This window comes from Neoarius graeffei, chromosome 8, assembly GCF_027579695.1.
Source record: "Neoarius graeffei isolate fNeoGra1 chromosome 8, fNeoGra1.pri, whole genome shotgun sequence".
Classification (NCBI taxonomy): Eukaryota; Metazoa; Chordata; class Actinopteri; order Siluriformes; family Ariidae; genus Neoarius; species Neoarius graeffei.
In genome coordinates, this window is record NC_083576.1 from 80,632,224 (window position 1) to 80,650,504 (window position 18,281).

General features: G+C 41.6%; 1 protein-coding gene across 5 annotated transcripts in view; it reads left to right on the forward strand.

The window, feature by feature from the left end:
* Window positions 1–18,281, forward strand: part of tead1a (TEA domain family member 1a) — a 228,495-nt gene that overhangs the window by 164,363 nt on the left and 45,851 nt on the right. For 4 of the 5 annotated variants that reach the window (XM_060928321.1, XM_060928318.1, XM_060928322.1 and 1 more), the window contains 4 exons: window positions 3,685–3,749; window positions 3,981–4,043; window positions 13,560–13,571; window positions 17,481–17,615. In XM_060928321.1, the coding sequence (XP_060784304.1) occupies window positions 3,685–3,749; window positions 3,981–4,043; window positions 13,560–13,571; window positions 17,481–17,615 (275 nt within the window). The remainder of the gene's footprint in view (window positions 1–3,684; window positions 3,750–3,980; window positions 4,044–13,559; window positions 13,572–17,480; window positions 17,616–18,281) is intronic. The other variant, XM_060928320.1, reaches the window with a different exon arrangement.

Here is an 18,281-nt window from a genome sequence, read left to right on the forward strand (position 1 = left end):
ACGTCGCTGGTGTCGTGAGGCCGTCGCGAACCCTTCTCAAGTCAGTTTCCGTGAGACAGGAAGTGCGAGTGTATCTCACTGGGCTGCAACAGCCTGCGACTACAATCGCGATAAAATATGCGAATATCAATTCAGTGTGATTCCAAGTGAAAATTGTCGCTAATTCGCATATTTTATCGCAATTGTTGTGTCTCCAACTAGTCGCAGGCTGTCGCAGCCCAGTGAAATACTACCCTTCCAAGTATACTGTAAGTACATTGATATCAGTATACTTGGCACACAAAAGTATACTTAAGGAAATGTACTTAAGTATACTTCTTTTTGATATGGGCATGAAACAAGGTAATTCCTCTTATCACTTACACTTTAGCAGATTGACAGTAGTCATTCTGGCACAAGCTTCTCATTGTTTGTTTGTTTGTTTTTTCCCATCACTTCCATTTTTTTTAAATTAAAAAAAAAGCCCTCAGCTTGTCAGCACAAGAACTGCTCCGTCATGAAGTCTTTAATGTGGAGGATAACATCCTGACTGAAACTGGAGACTCCTTCCATAGCTGTTAAATCTCCTCAACAGAAAATCTCTTCAGCCTATTCAGAGTGTTCTAACAATAACATTTTTATTGTTGAGGAGTCCGCCGAGAGAGGAGCTGTGGTACTGCATGAGGAAGTCAGGAGTGGTGGTGAAGTATGTGAGATCGGTGCCGGATATGTATGAGGACAGTGAGATGTGCAGTGGGAATGATGGAGGCATTTAAGGTGGATGTTGGATTGCGCCAGGGCTCGCTACTAAGCTCTTTCTTGTTTGCAGTGATAATGGACAGGGTGACATTTGGTAAGAGGCCCCATGGACAGTGATGTCTGCAGATGATGTTGTGATCTGTAGTGAGAACAGCGAGCAAGTGGAAGAAAATTTAGAGACATGGAGGTGTGCGCTAGAGAGAAAGACGGAGTACATGTGCGGGAATGAGGGTGAGGACGGTGGATTGGTACAGCGACAAGGAATTGACGTAGTCAAAGCAGATGAGTTCAAATATCTGGGGTCAACTGTACAAAGCAATGAGAAGTGAGGGGAAAGTACAAGCAGGTTGGAATGGATGGAAGAGAGGCGGATGCCAGGAGTGATTTGTGACTGAAGGTTGCCAGCAAGAGTGAAAGGGAAAGTGTACGAGACAGTAGTAAGAACAGCGATGTTGTACGGTTTGGAGATACAGGAGGCTGAACTGGAGGGAGCGGAGCTGAAGATGCCGAGACCCTCATTGGATGAGAAATTAGTATATTCGAGGGACAGCACGGAGACAAAGTGAGAGAGGCGAGATTGACACAGTTTGGACATGTACAGAGGAGAGATCCAGGGTATACTGGGAAAAGAATGCTGGAGATTGAGTTGCCAGGTAGAAGGAAACGAGAAAGACCAAAGATGAGAGTTATGGATGTGGTGAAGGAGGACATGAAGATGTTATATTGGTGTGATGGAAGAAGATATGGAGATAGAGAGAAGTTGGGGAAGCTGTGGCCTAAAGGTTAGAGAAGCAGCTTTGGGACTAAAAGGTCGCTGGTTCGATTCCCTGAACCAGCAAGAATGGCTGAAGTGCCCTTGAGCAAGGCACCTAACCCCTACTTGCTCCCTGGGTGCTGTAGTATAGCTGCCCCCTGCTCTGGGTATGTGTGCGCTCACGTGCGCATGTATTCACTGCTTCAGATGGGTTAAATGCAGAGGAGTTGTTTCACTGTGCTTGAGGGTACATGTGACAAAAATAAAGGCTTCTTCTTCTTTATCCCCTGTGGAGACCCCTAGCAGGAACAGCCAGAAGAAGAACATTTTTAATCATCTGTCTATTAGTTGTTACGATAGAAACGATACCATATTAGAACAAGCACATCCGTTTAACTGAAAACTAATCAAAACTTTCTGACCAGTCAGATCTGAGGAGGTATAAATTAGAGCCCTGCACTCCTGCGGGACCCGACGCAAAGCAGTGCGGTGCGGGACAAATTTTGAAAGCTCATTGCGGGCGGGAGGGGGAGAGCACAATGCGGGAGCGGGCGGGAGAGGTGATGAGCTGCAGTCCCGCTAACTAAAAACGTGTTTAAAATAAAATTTATAAATTATTAATTTATGTCTATCATATATAATTTGTGCTGGATATTTTATTTGGCATTAATAAAAACATTTTAAGATGCCTAAATTTGCGGATGTGGTCTAATCTCGCGTACGTTTCCGATTCCTTTCCGCTCTTCCGTGTTTGAGATCTCCGATCATGGCAGAAGAGCAGAGCTCCTCTAGTGAAGCTCACAGTGCTTCAGAACTAAGTGCTGCTTTAAAAAGAGGTACATTCACCGTTAAAAAGTCAAGAGTCCTGAAATCAGACATTTGGAAGTCGTTCTCACTCGTGTACGACGCAGAGAGAAATCAGCTGCCCTTTGCTTGTTGTGATAAGTGCCAAAAGGTTCTGACATACAACGGCTATAAATCAGGTACATCAGGCCTGAATCGCCATGTATGTACTGTCCTAAAGGACAACAATTGTTGGAGTTCAGAGGGAACAACGCAAAAGTGACAGACGCGTTGAAGGCAAAGACTGTGGAGAAATGCGTTGATTTTGTTGCGGCGGACCTCCGCCCGTATGACAGGATCGCTGGTCGGGGATTAGTTCAGTTAGCCCAACACTTAGTTGACACGGCAGCCACAATAGGCAAATTCGATGTGCGAGATATTCTGCCCCATCCAACAACTGTGTCACGTCATGTAGATGATGGGGCACTCAAATTTAAAAGAGCTGTCGTTGATGACATGAACAATGACAAGAACTTTCGTGAGAAATAACGCGAAAATCTGCATCATGCAGGATTTGCAGGCGGGAGCGGGACAAAGTATGGCAGGCGGGAGCGGGACCGAAAATGATAATTCTTTGCGGGAGCGGGACTGCACAATGCGGGAGCGGGCGGGAACGGGACTGAAAATTCTGTCCCGCGCAGACCTCTAGTATAAATCATTATTCTAGCCACGTTCACTGGATATGAGCAATCACGCACTCTGATTGGCTACTCTACTACTAGGATATCAGCTCATATACCATGAGAAGAGAAAGACAAAATGGTGGAGCGTGTTGCTGAACCAACCGAGGACGAAATAAAAACTGTACTCGAAAACAAAACTCCAAAAAAAAAAAGCAACAAAATATGGAATGAAAGTATTTGATGGTAAAAATGTATCTTTTTTATTTTTCAATAATAATAATAATTATTATTATTACTACAGCATTTTTCACAAATTGCTCCTGTCATTTCACCAGTTTGTTTGCATTCTAAGCGGAAATTATTTTGTCGGACGTTTTGTATAAAGTTTTTAATTTATTGTATTTGCAAAAAAAAAATACAAATGCTCCGTTTCTCAAAATCCAGTGAATGTTGATAGAATAAAACAGTCATTCCACTCAATTTCATCATACATGGCGTATAGACAACTCGGTGCTACGCGCCTCGTCGGCTATCAGCTCATGTACGACTCGATTTCATGGAATAACCGTTAAATAGCGTTCGAAAGTTTTGGGGTTTTATTTTTTAATTATTATTATTATATATATATTTTTTTAAACTCTGATTTCTTTGGAGCATGTAGTCAGAGAAGTTTTACACACAGCTTTTGCTAATGTATTTTTCTTCTTCCTCTTGTTTCTTTTATAGGTCGTAATGAACTGATAGCCAGGTACATCAAACTGAGGACTGGAAAGACGCGAACGAGAAAACAGGTTGGAGCGCTGCACTTGTTCTATAGAAATGTGTGACTGGACACACAGCCACAGAGCTGCTGTTATAGAAAATTAATTAACACCTTCTGATTAATCAGAAGAAATATAAATAAATAATTTAACATACAGTATTAACATCTTTTCTGTTAGTTAAGGTGTGTTAAATAGAAATGCTTCCTTTAGCTGTGTGTGTGTGTGTGTGTGTGTGTGTGTGTGTGTGTGTGTGTGTAGGTCTCCAGTCACATTCAAGTTCTGGCCCGGCGGAAATCCAGAGAACTTCACGCTAAACTTAAGGTGTGTGTATTTAGCGCTGTAGTGTGTGTGTGTGTGTGTGGCTCAGAATGCACTCGGCTGGCTCGGAGTTATTTTCTCCTGCCTGTTTGTCCTTTTCTTCCTTCCTGTTCTGTTTAACAGCGTGTTTGTTTTGGAGGGAGCCGCTCTTGTAAGGACACACTGACTGAATTGTTTTAACGTGAACACTGCTTGCTGTGTCGAAGCCACTTTTATAAAACACAAGGACAGCCGTGTGTTAAATTCAGTCAAATTACAACAAACACAAATAAATCTCCGGGAAAGTCATTGAATCCTTACAAGGAGATGAAGTGCTTTTTCAAGATGAAACTGTTTTCAGCCATTGCAGGATCATTTACCTCAGTAGCTGAAAACCTTTTTCTCCTTGATTATTGTACACGAAGTGTTTTTTTGAAACGTGAAAGAAATACTTCGTCGTGATTTAGCTTTTATCTCTTTTAACCGTGTCTGCAGTGTACATGTGATTAATGTGGAGGAGAATTTAATCGCATTCCTCAGGAGTGAGAAAACAACAGGAAGCATTTACTCAAATCTCACTTACAGTGGAAGACTGAGGGCAATTATTATCAAACATTTCACATGTAATGGACAGATTTTAAACTACAACTGGAACAGCCTGCTATTACTGCCACGAATACTACTGCCACCATTACTGCTACTAGTACTAATACCACTGCTACTATTACTGCTGCTGGAACTAATGCCACTGCTACCATTACTGCCACTAATACTACTGCTGCTACTACTACTGCTACTATTACTGTCACTAATGCTACAGCTACTATTACTGCCACGAATACTACTGCTACTTTTACTGCCACTAATACTACTGCCACTAATGCTACTGCTACTTTTACTGCCACTAATACTACTGCCACTAATGCTACTGCTACTTTTACTGCCACTAATATTACTGCTACTATTACTGCTGCTGGAATTAATAGCACTGCCACTATTACTGCAACTAGTACCACTGCTAATACTACTGCCACTAATACTACTGCTACTATTACTGCCGCTAATACCACAGCTATTATTACTGCCACTAATACTACTGCTACTTTTACTTCCACTAATACTACCGCTACCATTGCTGCCACTAATACTACTGCTACTTTCACTGCCACTAATACTACTGCTGCTATTACTGCCGCTAATACTACTGCTACTTTTACTGCCACTAATACTGCTGCCACTAATGCTACTGCTACTTTTACTGCCACTAATACTACTGCTACTATTACTGCCACTAATGCTACTGCTACTTTCACTGCCACTAATATTACTGCTACTATTACTGCTGCTGGAATTAATAGCACTGCTACTATTACTGCCAAAGGTACCACTGCTAAAACTACTGCCACTAATACTACTGCTACAATTACTGCCACTAATACTACTGCTACTTTTACTGCCACTAATACTACTGCTACTATTACTGCCACTAATACCACAGCTATTATCACTGCCACTAATACTACCGCTACTTTTACTACCACTAATACTACTGCTACCATTGCTGCCACTAATGCTACTGCTACTTTTACTGTCACTAATACTACTGCTGCTATTACTGCCGCTAATACTACCGCTACTTTTACTGCCACTAATACTACTGCTACTATTACTACTGCTGGTACTAATACCACTGCTACTATTACTGCTACTAGTACCACTACTACGACTACTGCCACTAATACTACTGCTACTATTACTGCTACTAGTACCACTACTACGACTACTGCCACTAATACTACTGCTACTATTACTGCTGCTGGAACTAATGCCACTGCTACCATTACTGCCACTAATACTACTGCTGCTACTACTACTGCCACTAATACTACTGCTACTATTACTGTCACTAACGCTACAGCTACTATTACTGCCACTAATACTACTGCTACTTTTACTGCCACTGATACCACTGCCACTAATGCTACTGCTACTTTTACTGCCACTAATACTACTGCTACTATTACTGCCACTAATGCTACTGCTACTTTACTGCCACTAATATTACTGCTACTATTACTGCTGCTGGAATTAATAGCACTGCTACTATTACTGCTACTAGTACTACTGCTAATACTACTGCCACTAATACTACCGCTACTACTACTGCCACTAATACCACAGCTATTATTACTGCCACTAATACTACTGCTACTTTTGCTTCCACTAATACTACTGCTACCACTGCTGCCACTAATACTACTGCTGCTATTACTGCCGCTAATACTACTGCTACCTTTACTGCCACTAATACTGCTGCCACTAATACTACTGCTACTTTTGCTGCCACTAATACTACTGCTACTATTGCTGCCACTAATACCGCAGCTATTGTTACTGCCGCTAATACTACTGCTACTTTTACTACCACTAATACTGCTGCTACCATTGCTGCCACTAATACTACTGCTACTTTTACTGTCAGTAATACTACTGCTGCTATTTCTGCCGCTAATACTACTGCTACTTTTACTGCCACTAATACTGCTGCTACTATTACTGCTGCTGGTTCTAGCAGCACTGCTACCATTACTGCTACTAGTACTACTGCTAATGTTACTGCCACTAATACTACTGCTACTATTACTGCTGCTGGTACTAATGCCACTGCTACTTCTACTTCTACTGCTACTTTTACTTCCACCAATACTACTGCCACTAACACTACTACTGCTATTACTGCCACTAATAATACTGCCACTAACACTACTGCTACTATTACTGCCACTAATACTACTGCCACTAAAACTACTGCTAATATTACCGCCACCAATACTACTGCTACTGCCACTAGCACCACCGCTACTATTACTGCCACTAATACTGCTGCCACCAACACTACCGCTACCATTACTGCCACTAATACTACTGCCACTAACACTACCGCTGCTATTACTGCCACTAATACCACTGCCACTAACACCACCGCTACTATTACTGCCACTAATACTACTGCCACTAATACTACTGCCACTACTGCTACTTTTACTTCCACCAATACTACTGCCACTAACACTACTGCTACTATTACTGCCACTAACACTACTGCTAATATTACCGCCACTAACACTACTGCTACTATTACCGCCACTAACACTACTGCTACTATTACTGCCACTAACACTACTGCTACTATTACCGCCACTAACACTACTGCTACTATTACTGCCACTAACACTACTGCTGCTATTACTGCCACCAATGCTACTGCCACTAACACTACTGCTACTATCACTGCCACTAACACTACCGCTACTATTACTGCCTCTAATACTGCTGCCACTAACACCACTGCTACTATTACTGCCACTAATACTACTGCCACTAACACTACTGCTACTATCACTGCCATTAATGCCACTGACACTACTGCTACTGCTACTAATACTCCTGCCACTTTTACTGTTACTAATACTACTGCTTCTATTGCTGCCACCAACATACTGCTACTAATACCACTACTAATCCTCCCGCTACTACTGCTGCCACTAATACTATTGCTATTATTGCCACCAACACTACTGCTACTAACACCACTATTAATGCTACTGCTGCTAATACTGCCGCTAATACTACTGCTACTATTACTGCCACCAATACTACTGCTACTAATGCTCCTGCCTCCAATATTACTGCCACCAACACTACTGCTGCCAACACCACCATTAATGCTACTGCTGCTACTACTGCCGCTAATACTACCGCTACTAGTACCCCTGCTACTATTACTGCCACTAATGCTCCTGCTACTATTAATGGCACTAATACTACTGCAGCTAATGCTATTGCTACTAACACCACTAATGCTCCTGCTACCATTGCTGATACAAATACTACTGCCACCATTACTGCCGCTAGCACTACTGCTACTAAAACCACTACTACTAATACTACCACTAACACCCCCATAGTACTAATGTCACTGCTACCACTAACACTCCTCATAGTACTAATCCTACTGCTACTACTAACACTCCTCATAGTACTACTGCTACTACTAACACTCCTCATAGTACTAATGCTACTGCGAACACTCCTTATAGTACTAATACAGCTGCTACCACTAACACTCCTCATAGTACTAACACCACTGCCACCACCAAAACTCCTCATAGAACTAACACTACTGACACCACTAACACTCCTCATAGTATTAATACTGCCGCTACTACTAACACTCCTCATAGCACTAGTACTACTGCCACTACTAACACTCCTCATAGCACTAATGCTACTGCTACCGCTCATGCTCCTCACAGTACTAATACTACTGCCACCACTAACACTCATCATAGTACCAATACTACTGCTGCCACCAACACTCCTCATAGCACTAATGCTACCGCCACCACAAACACTCCTCATGGTACCAATACTACTGCAACCACTAACACTCCTCATCGTACTAATGCTACTGCTACCACTAATACTCCTCATAGTACTAACGCTACTGCTTCCACTAACACTCATCATAGCACTAATGCTACTGCTACTACTAACACTCCTCATAGCACTGATGCTACCGCTACCACTAACACTCCTCACGGAACTAATAATACTACTGCTACTACTAACACTTCTCATAATACTAATGTTACTGCTACTACTAACACTCCTCATAGTACTAACACTACTGCTACCACTAACACTCCTCATAGTACTAATACAGCTGCTACCACTAACACTCCTCATAGTACTAATACTACTGCTACCACTAACACTCCTCATGGCACTAACACTACTGCTACCACTAACACTCCTCATAGTACTAACACTGCTGCTACCACTAACACTCCTCATAGTACTAATACTACTGCTGCCACTAACACTCCTCATGGTACTAATACTACTGCCACCACTAACACTCCTCATAGTACTGACACTATTGCTGCCACTAACACTCCTCATAGCACTAATGTTACTGCTACTGCCAACACTGCTACTGCTCCTTATACTACCAATTCTACTGCTACTACTACAACTACTAATACTGCTGCTACTAATACTGCTGCCGCCACTAACACTCCTCATGGTACTAATACTATCGCCACCACTAACACTCCTCATAGTACTAATGTTACTGCTACTGCTCCTTATACTACCAATGCTACTGCTACCACTACAACTATTAATACTGCTGCTACTAATACTGCTGCTGATACTGATACTGCTGCTATGAATAATGTTACTGCTAAAAATATTAGTACTGCTATTACTGCTACTAGTGCTACTCCTACTATTACTGTTACTAATTAATCCTATTAGTGCTGCTACTAATACTGATATTGCTACTAATATTGATACTGCTGTGAATGCTACTGCTAATATTACTTTGACTACTAATACTATTACTGCTTCTAATTCTACTGCTACAAATACTGTTGCTGCTAATATTACTACTGCTGCTACTGTACTACTTTAGGCCACGCCTCCTCCCTGAGTGAATTTGTGTGTGTGTGTGTGTGTGTGCTGATCTTATTATTTCAGCTGCTTCCATTAGGGATTGCCACAGTGGATCATCCTTCCCAATATATGAGACGCATATTTGATTTGGCATAGGTTTTCACACCGGATGCCCTTCCTGATCTAACCCTCCCTGATCTATCGGGGCTTAGGACTGGCACTTTTTTGTGGCTGTATTTTATTTTATTTTTTTAATGATCAGTGTAACATCTCTAAAAAGTGAAGCCACCACATATGTAGTGTCTCTGCTGGCTGGCTGCAGTATAATGTGTAGTCCCGCCCCTCATCCCCATGTGTTTCAGTAGCCTATTTCCTTGTCACCTTTCTCATCTAAACGGTTCTCATTCAAGCAGTTCGTTTTCCCGATGCTGATATCTGCACATTTTTAAAAAATTTTGCCCCAAAAATTAGTTTTTAAAAACGTTATTCTACATCGTAACAAGTTGCGGATTACACTTTGGAATGACGTGATTGACAGCCTTGGTAATGTGCCAGACCATGGTATTGGAAGAAAGGGGTGGAGGTGTATCTGACTTTGACTCTCCAGAAGGCCACTGTCCATGGGATTGCCCCCCCCCCCCCCCAAAAAAAAAAAGACATTCCTGTGAACTGACCTCAAACTGTTCTGAGGAGGAAAGTGATTCGGCTTCAAGCCCAAGCTACGGCTGTTTGTAGCTCTGTGACGTCTGTTTTTATATTCATTGGACTCCACAGTGGAGTGTAATTTATGATTTTGTCTGTAGTTCACATCATGCTCAATCAAGCGTCAGTTTTTGGAAGGCATGTAACGACATTGTACGACGATAAACCGCGATACAAGTTTGATGATTCGAATTAATGAAATAAAAAACGAATCGTGATGATTATCAGGCTGTGTAATCGCCTAGTTTTTCCTAGCTGTAATTGCATTGTTTGGACAGCAGAAGGTGCAATAACATACAATAGCGGGAATGCATGTGACTTCACGGTAGGTGGAAGTAACACAGCTTTAATGCAGCAAAAACAGATCTAAAATGTAAAGAGCTGTTGTGTGATTCTACACAAATAGATTGAACAAGAAGTTAGAGCTCTCTTTATACAGACTGCTGAAAGATAAAAAAAAAAAGAGACGCAAATGGAGGCAGTGCAAATGTTTATAAACGTCTATTAAGAAAAGGGCGATTTGTTATTCCTTTTATTCAAAATGGATATTAAAGGAATACACCACCCCCGAGTGAAATTGAGTCAGTCCCTGCAGTCGCTAGAGTTGGATGAGTGAGCCAAAGCGTTTTGTAGCCGACCCAGCCATTGTCCTGATCTGGAAACGTCCCGGTTAGCTTTAGCTTAGCGTAGTCGCTGTAATCCGGCGTGTCCAGCTAGCATTGTCGTTGCAAAAGTGAATCAAATAACTCAAGATTTTTTATAATTATTTCTCATGACGTGTACATTCACATCGAGTACACATATCAATGCAAATTAACACGAAGGGATTTACTAGACCAATTTATATCTGGAACTATTTTCGGCCACAGCACAGGCAAAGCACCGCTGCAGGCGCAAAGACGCCACGCAGCACCACAACTTCCGTCAATACACCAGTAGGGTATTAGGCAGAAAAAGAAATTTACCAGTCAAAAATAATATTTTATATAATCCTGATAAGTGCCGCAGGCGCGAAGACGAGCGCCGCAGGCGCGAAGTCCCTCTAGGGGGGTCTGGGGGCATGCCCCCCCAGAAAATTTTTGAAATTTAGACTTCATTTCCTGCATTCTAGGACATTTTCAGGGTGAAATGGCGTGTAATTTTTGATCAGAAATATTGCATATTTTTACTTTGTATTTTTTTCAGTTTCACTCCTGAATGTATCAGATGTATGTATGGTGTTTGATTTGGTAACAAAAGTGAAAAGAAAATAAACAACAATGAATTGTATATAATCTTTTGATCTAGTTACAGTATTTAATAAAAAAAAAAAAAACAACAGTATTCTATTTTACCATACCCCAATGAACCCCCCTTGTTAATCAATGTATCACACATACCTTTTCTGTCTTTTTGTGGAAAAACGAATCAGTTTTTGTCACATTCAGTTTGGGGCGTTTGTTGGGATTCATCTTGATCCAGAAGAGTGAGTCAGCAAAAAAAAATGCGGTTCTCCCGCCAAGAAAGAGGAAACTACAACGCAGGGTGTTTGGCAATTTTCGACCAATCAGAATTCGCGATTTATTCAGTCCGCATGTTACAAGATTCAGTGCGGGCCAAAATGGCGGAAACGATGAAATATTCTGATTTTTCATTTCAAGTTTTCAGTATTTTTCGTATTAAACTGTGTTTCTTACGATTTGTAAATGATGGCGGAACCACACACGGACTGGCCATCGGGAGTAGCGGGAGTTTTCCCAGTGGGCCGGTGGTTCAGTGTGGGCCAGCGGAGAAAAAAAAAAAAAAAACAGTTGCGCGCTGGCCTTTAATATGATAAGCAATGTTAACAGTTTCTTTAACAAACTGTTAACATTGCTTATCATATTAAAGGCCAGCGCGCAACTGTAATAAGCAATGTTAACAGTTTGTTGAAGAAACTGTTAACATTGCTTATCATATTAAAGGCCAGCGCGCAACTGTTTTTTTTTTTTGTTTTTTTTCTCCGCCGGCCCACGCTGAACCACCAGCCCACCGGGAAAACTCCCGCTACTCCCGATGGCCAGTCCGTGTGTGGGCGGAACATAACTGGATTTATCGGATGACATGTGGGAGTATTCATGTGCGAAAATTTTCGGCATTATCGTCCGTTTCAGTATCCGTCTGTGTGTATACTTGCCCGTTGAAATCGGCAATTGCCCGTCAAATTTACGGGTGGACGGGTCTCTGCCTAATACCTTATACACCAGTGTTACCAGGGAAACCAGGGTTTTCAGGTGCTGCGTGGCGTCTTTGCGCCTGCAGCGGTGCTTTGCCTGTGCTGTGGCCGAAAATAGTTCCAGATATAAATTGGTCTAGTAAATCCCTTCGTGTTAATTTGCATTGATATGTGTACTCGATGTGAATGTACACGTCATGAGAAATAATTATAAAAAATCTTGAGTTATTTGATTCACTTTTGCAACGACAATGCTAGCTGGACACGCCGGATTACAGCGACTACGCTAAGCTAAAGCTAACCGGGACGTTTCCAGATCAGGACAATGGCTGGGTCGGCTACAAAACGCTTTGGCTCACTCATCCAACTCTAGGGACTGCAGGGACTGACTCAATTTCACTCGGGGGTGGCGTATTCCTTTAATATTTTAGTTAATAGGCTATTATATTTTACTCCAACCTTTACAAATGTGGGTAAATTATTATTGTTGGTTATTACGAAAATGAAAAAGTTTGCTTTTTTTTTAAAAATTTAACAAAAAGTGAAGTAGATGCTGAAAACGGCAGCCGTCAAAACATCTGTTCTTATCGTGTTTGTAGTAAATAAAAGAATTGTCTCACCCTATTGGCTTTTCTTTATGAACTGAAGATTTAAAAAAAAACTGAGTACACACCCTGATATTGATATTTCATTTACCAAAAGGAATATTTAAGTTGATAAAGAATAGGAAAATAAATGTCACTCGTTTTTTGTGATAAAACTTGATTTATATTTCAAAAATATCGTGGGAAAATTGAAATCATGAATTTGATGAATCGGTACATGCCTAGTATTTGGATGCCAAACATATCTTGACTGATTTAATGACGTTTCATGATAACGGACTTATTAATGAATTAACGCATGGTTCATCAAGAAAAGGCACTTGGCACCAATAGGTTCAGAAATCATCTTTGAATTCCTAACGGAGTTCCTTAATTACTTAAAAAGCTACTTTTTACACAAAGCTCTCTGTCCTTCCTGAAACACTGACCGAACGCTAACTGAAACTGTCAGCTGAGCGCTCCATGGTCCACATGTCCACCATTTTAAGTGCCTGAACAATAATAACATAATCAGATATTTGAAACTGATGCAGTCTGATCAGATCAGTGTGATTAAAAGGAGCCTCTGTTTGTGTGCAGGTCACTAATTTGGTGAGTATTTATCCTCCTCCTGATGTGTGCTGGTGCTTTGCTCTTTGGGCTGACAAGATTCTGTCGAGTAAAGTCGTGTGGGTGTGGACAGGACGGACGGACGGACGCTTTGGGCGTGCTGTATACTGATGCGCAGCGTTGGGACGGCATGCTCAAGTTGCAGCTCTGTCTAAGCACTCCTGCTGCTGCGAGGAAACCTCAAGACAGAAAGGAAGAGTTGAGATCAACGATACGAACATAAACAGAATTAGGGATCGACCGATATGTTTTTTTTCAGGGCCGATACCGATACCGATTATTATGGAATTGGGATGCCGATAACCGATATGTGCAACCGATAAATGTAAACATTATAATTCTCATGAAATTAAACATAGCACACACTGACACAGACCTTCATATCCATGAAATGTATGTTTAATTGTAAAATTGAACATGAAATTTTGTGCAGGGAGATGCCAGCAGCATTTGTACAATAAAGTCAAACATTAGTTAGAATAAAATGAGAAATAAAATAATAATAAAATAAATATTCACCAATAAAAAAATAAATCACTCCCTACTATATTACAGCTCACCATTTTCAGTGGAAAATAAATGAAAATACACTCTGGATTCTTTTACATTAAGAACTAAGTAAGACTTCCCAACTTCAAGTAGTTTTTAAATAACAAACCAAGTGTAGGGAGCTGCCTGCAGCATTTTTTAAAAAGTAAAATCAAACATAAAGTCAGCTATCACTCCCTATTATGTAACAACTTAACAAGTAACCATCTACATTCTAATGCTTTTAATGCCCAAGCCTAATATTCCCAATTTAGGAGGATTATATTGTAGTGAAGGAAGCATTACATGTAGTTTCAGCGAGACTAGTTGGTTGTAGGCTAATTCAAGTGCTTCCTTCTGTAAGCTAAGTTTGCCTGGCTACACAGATGCAAATGGACAGTTTTAACAAGTAGTAGATGAAGAATGTAAACATATAATGATGTTGTGCTTTTGCAACTTGTGTGTTTGTGACTTATTGCGGCAAAAGCAGCGTGTCCTTACCTTGAAGTGGGATCTGCTTCTGCCCGAGTGCCCGTACGGCCGCCTTGAAACGGTTCACAGCGTTTAACTACGCGTGTTGATTGGCTGTATCCCTTGTGCCGCTTCTGCCCAAGTGCCCGTACGGCCACCTTGAAACAGTTCAGTGTTTAGCTACACGTGTCGATTGGCTATATCTCTTGTGCCAAACAAATCAGATGTTGTGGTGGGCGGGACCGTGTTCTTGAACTCAGAGGCGAGTGCAGGAAAGGACGTGCAGTGACAGTCGCGTTAGGAACGAAATGGCTGCAAAAAGGCATGTTATCGGCATATCGGTGGAAATTATGGCCGATACCGATAACCCTAAAAATGCAGAATATCGGCCCGATATATCGGCCAGGCCGATTATCGGTCGACCCCTAAACCGAATATTTACATTATCTAGCACTCACGTTGTGATGATTGCGACGTGACGAAGCAGCAGTGTGTCGTTTTTTAGTGAGAGCTGGATGTTTCAGCTGGAGGTAAAGCAGTTGTTAGTAATACATTTGACTCGATGTACGGCAGTAATTCGTAACTTGATAGAGACTGTGACTAAAGTCACAGTAATTTGCGCTAGCTCTTATAAACTGGGATGTCTGGTCACTGTACCCTATAGATCCGGAATGGAAAGAGATAAAGAATGATGCTTCATGAGGAAAAGTCCCATTGAGTTACAATAACTCTTCTCCCAGGGTGTCCTGGCCAAGACTGCCGGCAAAAAGTTTCAAAATACATGAACAAGACAAAGTTACACACTACACCACAAATCCCGTACTATACATACTTAAAACACAAGACATTCCACTTCATATGACAAATAACAAGCTAATACAGACACACAACTTAAAGGGCACCTAGTTAAAAACAATTACACTGTTCAGTCAGAGTTGACATTCAAAGGTTTTTAAAAGTATTGAAAGATGGAAGTGATTCTAGATTTAAAAAGTGTTTGAGTTCATTCCAGACCTTTGGTGTGTATGGTGAGAGAGCTGTTTTACCAAGTTCTGTTCTTGCTGATGGAATAATTAGTATTATTTTTTTCGCGGTCCAAATCCTGCGCTCCGATTGGCTGGCAAGTGGGTCCGTATCCTACGGAATGGACCCCAGTTACGGACCCTGGTTACGGACCTCAGGCGACTTGCTCGTTCACAACAACAAACAACAACATGGTAGCTTTTTTTTTTTTTGTCAACATTTATCTTTTTTTTTTTTTTTAAAAAGAGTTATTTATAAGATTATCAAAAATCTTAAATTTTTGCCAGCATTTCTCAGTATAATAGCATTAATTTTACAGCATGGATAGCGATAACGACAATGTTCACAGCGAAAGCGAGTTTTTCTACCCTGAGGAAGAAGAAATAAAAGAAAACATTTCAGGAGAAAGCTAAAAACCTGTAACTGTTGCTAACGCCGAGTAAAAACATGGCTGAATCCTGAATGACTCAATTTTGTATAAATAGGGGACTACATAGTCAGCAAAATGTAGTTTGTTTTTTTTTTCCTGCCATGGAAGTGCACTTGTATACCGAGGAGGAAGCAATTTGCATTACAGCCGTGAATGAGGATTCAAAATAGCATTAATTTTACAGCATGGATAGCGATAACGACAGTCTTCACAGCGAAAGCGAGTTTTACCTCCCTGAGGAAGACAAAATTAAATAAAACATTGCAGGAGAAAGCGAAAAACCTGTAACTTGCTAACGCCGAGCAAACACATGGCTGAATCCTGAATGACTCAATTTTGTATAAATAGGGGACTACATAGGCGGCAAAATGTAGTTTTTTTTTTTTTTCCTGCCATGGAAGTGCACTTGTATACCGAGGAGGAAGCCATTTGCATTACTGCCGTGAATGAGGATTCAAAATGGCGGCTCGGCTCGGTTTTCCCTTTCGGGCTCTCTCGTTTTCTGTTAGAATTTGGTAAAGAAAAAAATAAATATATTATTTACCAGCTTAAGGTCGGTCCGTATGGTGAAATACCGTGACCTCGGCCTTGAATACTGACCTCTGCCCAGAGGGCCTCGCTCAGTACTTTCAAGACCTCGGTCACGGTATTTCACCATACAGACCTCCCAGCTGGTAAATAACATGTATTTTTTTCTGATGACCTTGTCCTATAAACACTATTATGGTAAGTAAGCAAGTTTGAAATATATATAATATTTTATGAATAGAGGCACAACAGAATTTGTATGAGACATGCATTGGCTATTAGGAGTAAGTAGTAGCAAAAAAAAACCCAGAAATAGTAGCAAGCTTCTTAAAAAAAAAAAAGAGTTGGGAGGTTTTCTCGTGATGGCTGTGATGTGCTCCAGCTGTCTGTGCTCTGCTTTAACATCTGTATAACACACCAGGCTGCACTCAGTCTCACTGATAATGGACTAAAGTAGCTCTGGCCTTATTTACAGCTGAATAAAGAGGAAAGCATGAATGTATGCGTTTTCTCTTTCTAATGGTTCTGGGTGCATGTCCCCGTCTGAGCACTGCTGGATTTTTCGTTTCCTTGCCTTTGAAATACGGTATTTCAGCACGACAGATCTGTTCGGTTTGACTTCCAGCACAACTAGAACTGTCTTTTTATTCTTCTATCAATCCTCCACTGGGTTTTTTTTTTTTTGGATCCAGAGCAGAGATGTTATTGGGAACAGTATGAAATTGTGCTGAGTTGGCCCTCTGGTGAATTGAACGCATGCCTGCTCTCTTTCCTGTCTCTGCATGCAGCGTGTGTTCTGTCGATAGCCGTTTCTGCTGCATCCCTCACGGCATTACACGCGCGCACACACACACGCTCGTACACAACCGCTTGCTCATTCTGGCTGAAGCCTTTTTCCTGTGCCACTGTAGGATCAAAGCGTGAAGGACAAAGCACTCCAGAGCATGGCGGCCATGTCTTCTGCTCAGATCGTGTCGGCCACGGCCATTCACAGCAAGCTGGGACTGGCAGGTCTCCCTCAGCCCAGCTTCCCTGCAGCGCCGGGGGTAAGAGACACCAAAAACACGCTAAACTCTTCATCAAACATTCTAAAATGTTAACATGATGGACAAGGATTTACAGGAGCTTTGTGCTGTGTTACTGGGCAGTGCTTTAAAGGAATATGCTACCATTTTGTAACCTAATCTCCATCTACTGCATCTGTAGTGTATGTGGGGTTACCACAAAGAGGAAGTTTAATACGTTCCACTGTAATTTGAAAAGAACACGGAAACCTTTCATAACTGATGTCTCAGGGTAGTTGTTGAATTCCTTCAGTAGGAAATGGTGATCAGCGATTGGTCTTTGGGAATCACTGGTGATCAATGAATGGTCATTGGCAAAAATGGTGATCAGTGATTGGTCTCTGGGAACAATGGTGATCGGTGATTTAGTCTTTGGGAAAGATGGTAGTCAACAATTGGCCTTTGGGAACGATGGTGATCAGCGATTGGCCTTTGGGAACGATGGTGATCAACGGTTGGCCTTTGGGAACGATGGTGATCAGCGGTGAGAACGATGGCGGCCAGCGATTGGCCTCTGGGAACGATGGCGGCCAGCGATTGGCCTCTGGGAATGATGGTGGCCAGCGATGATTTGATTTTGTTTGTTTGTTTGTGTTTTTTTTTTTTCCCCCTCTGGGAACAATGGTGGTCAACGAAACGATTGGTCTC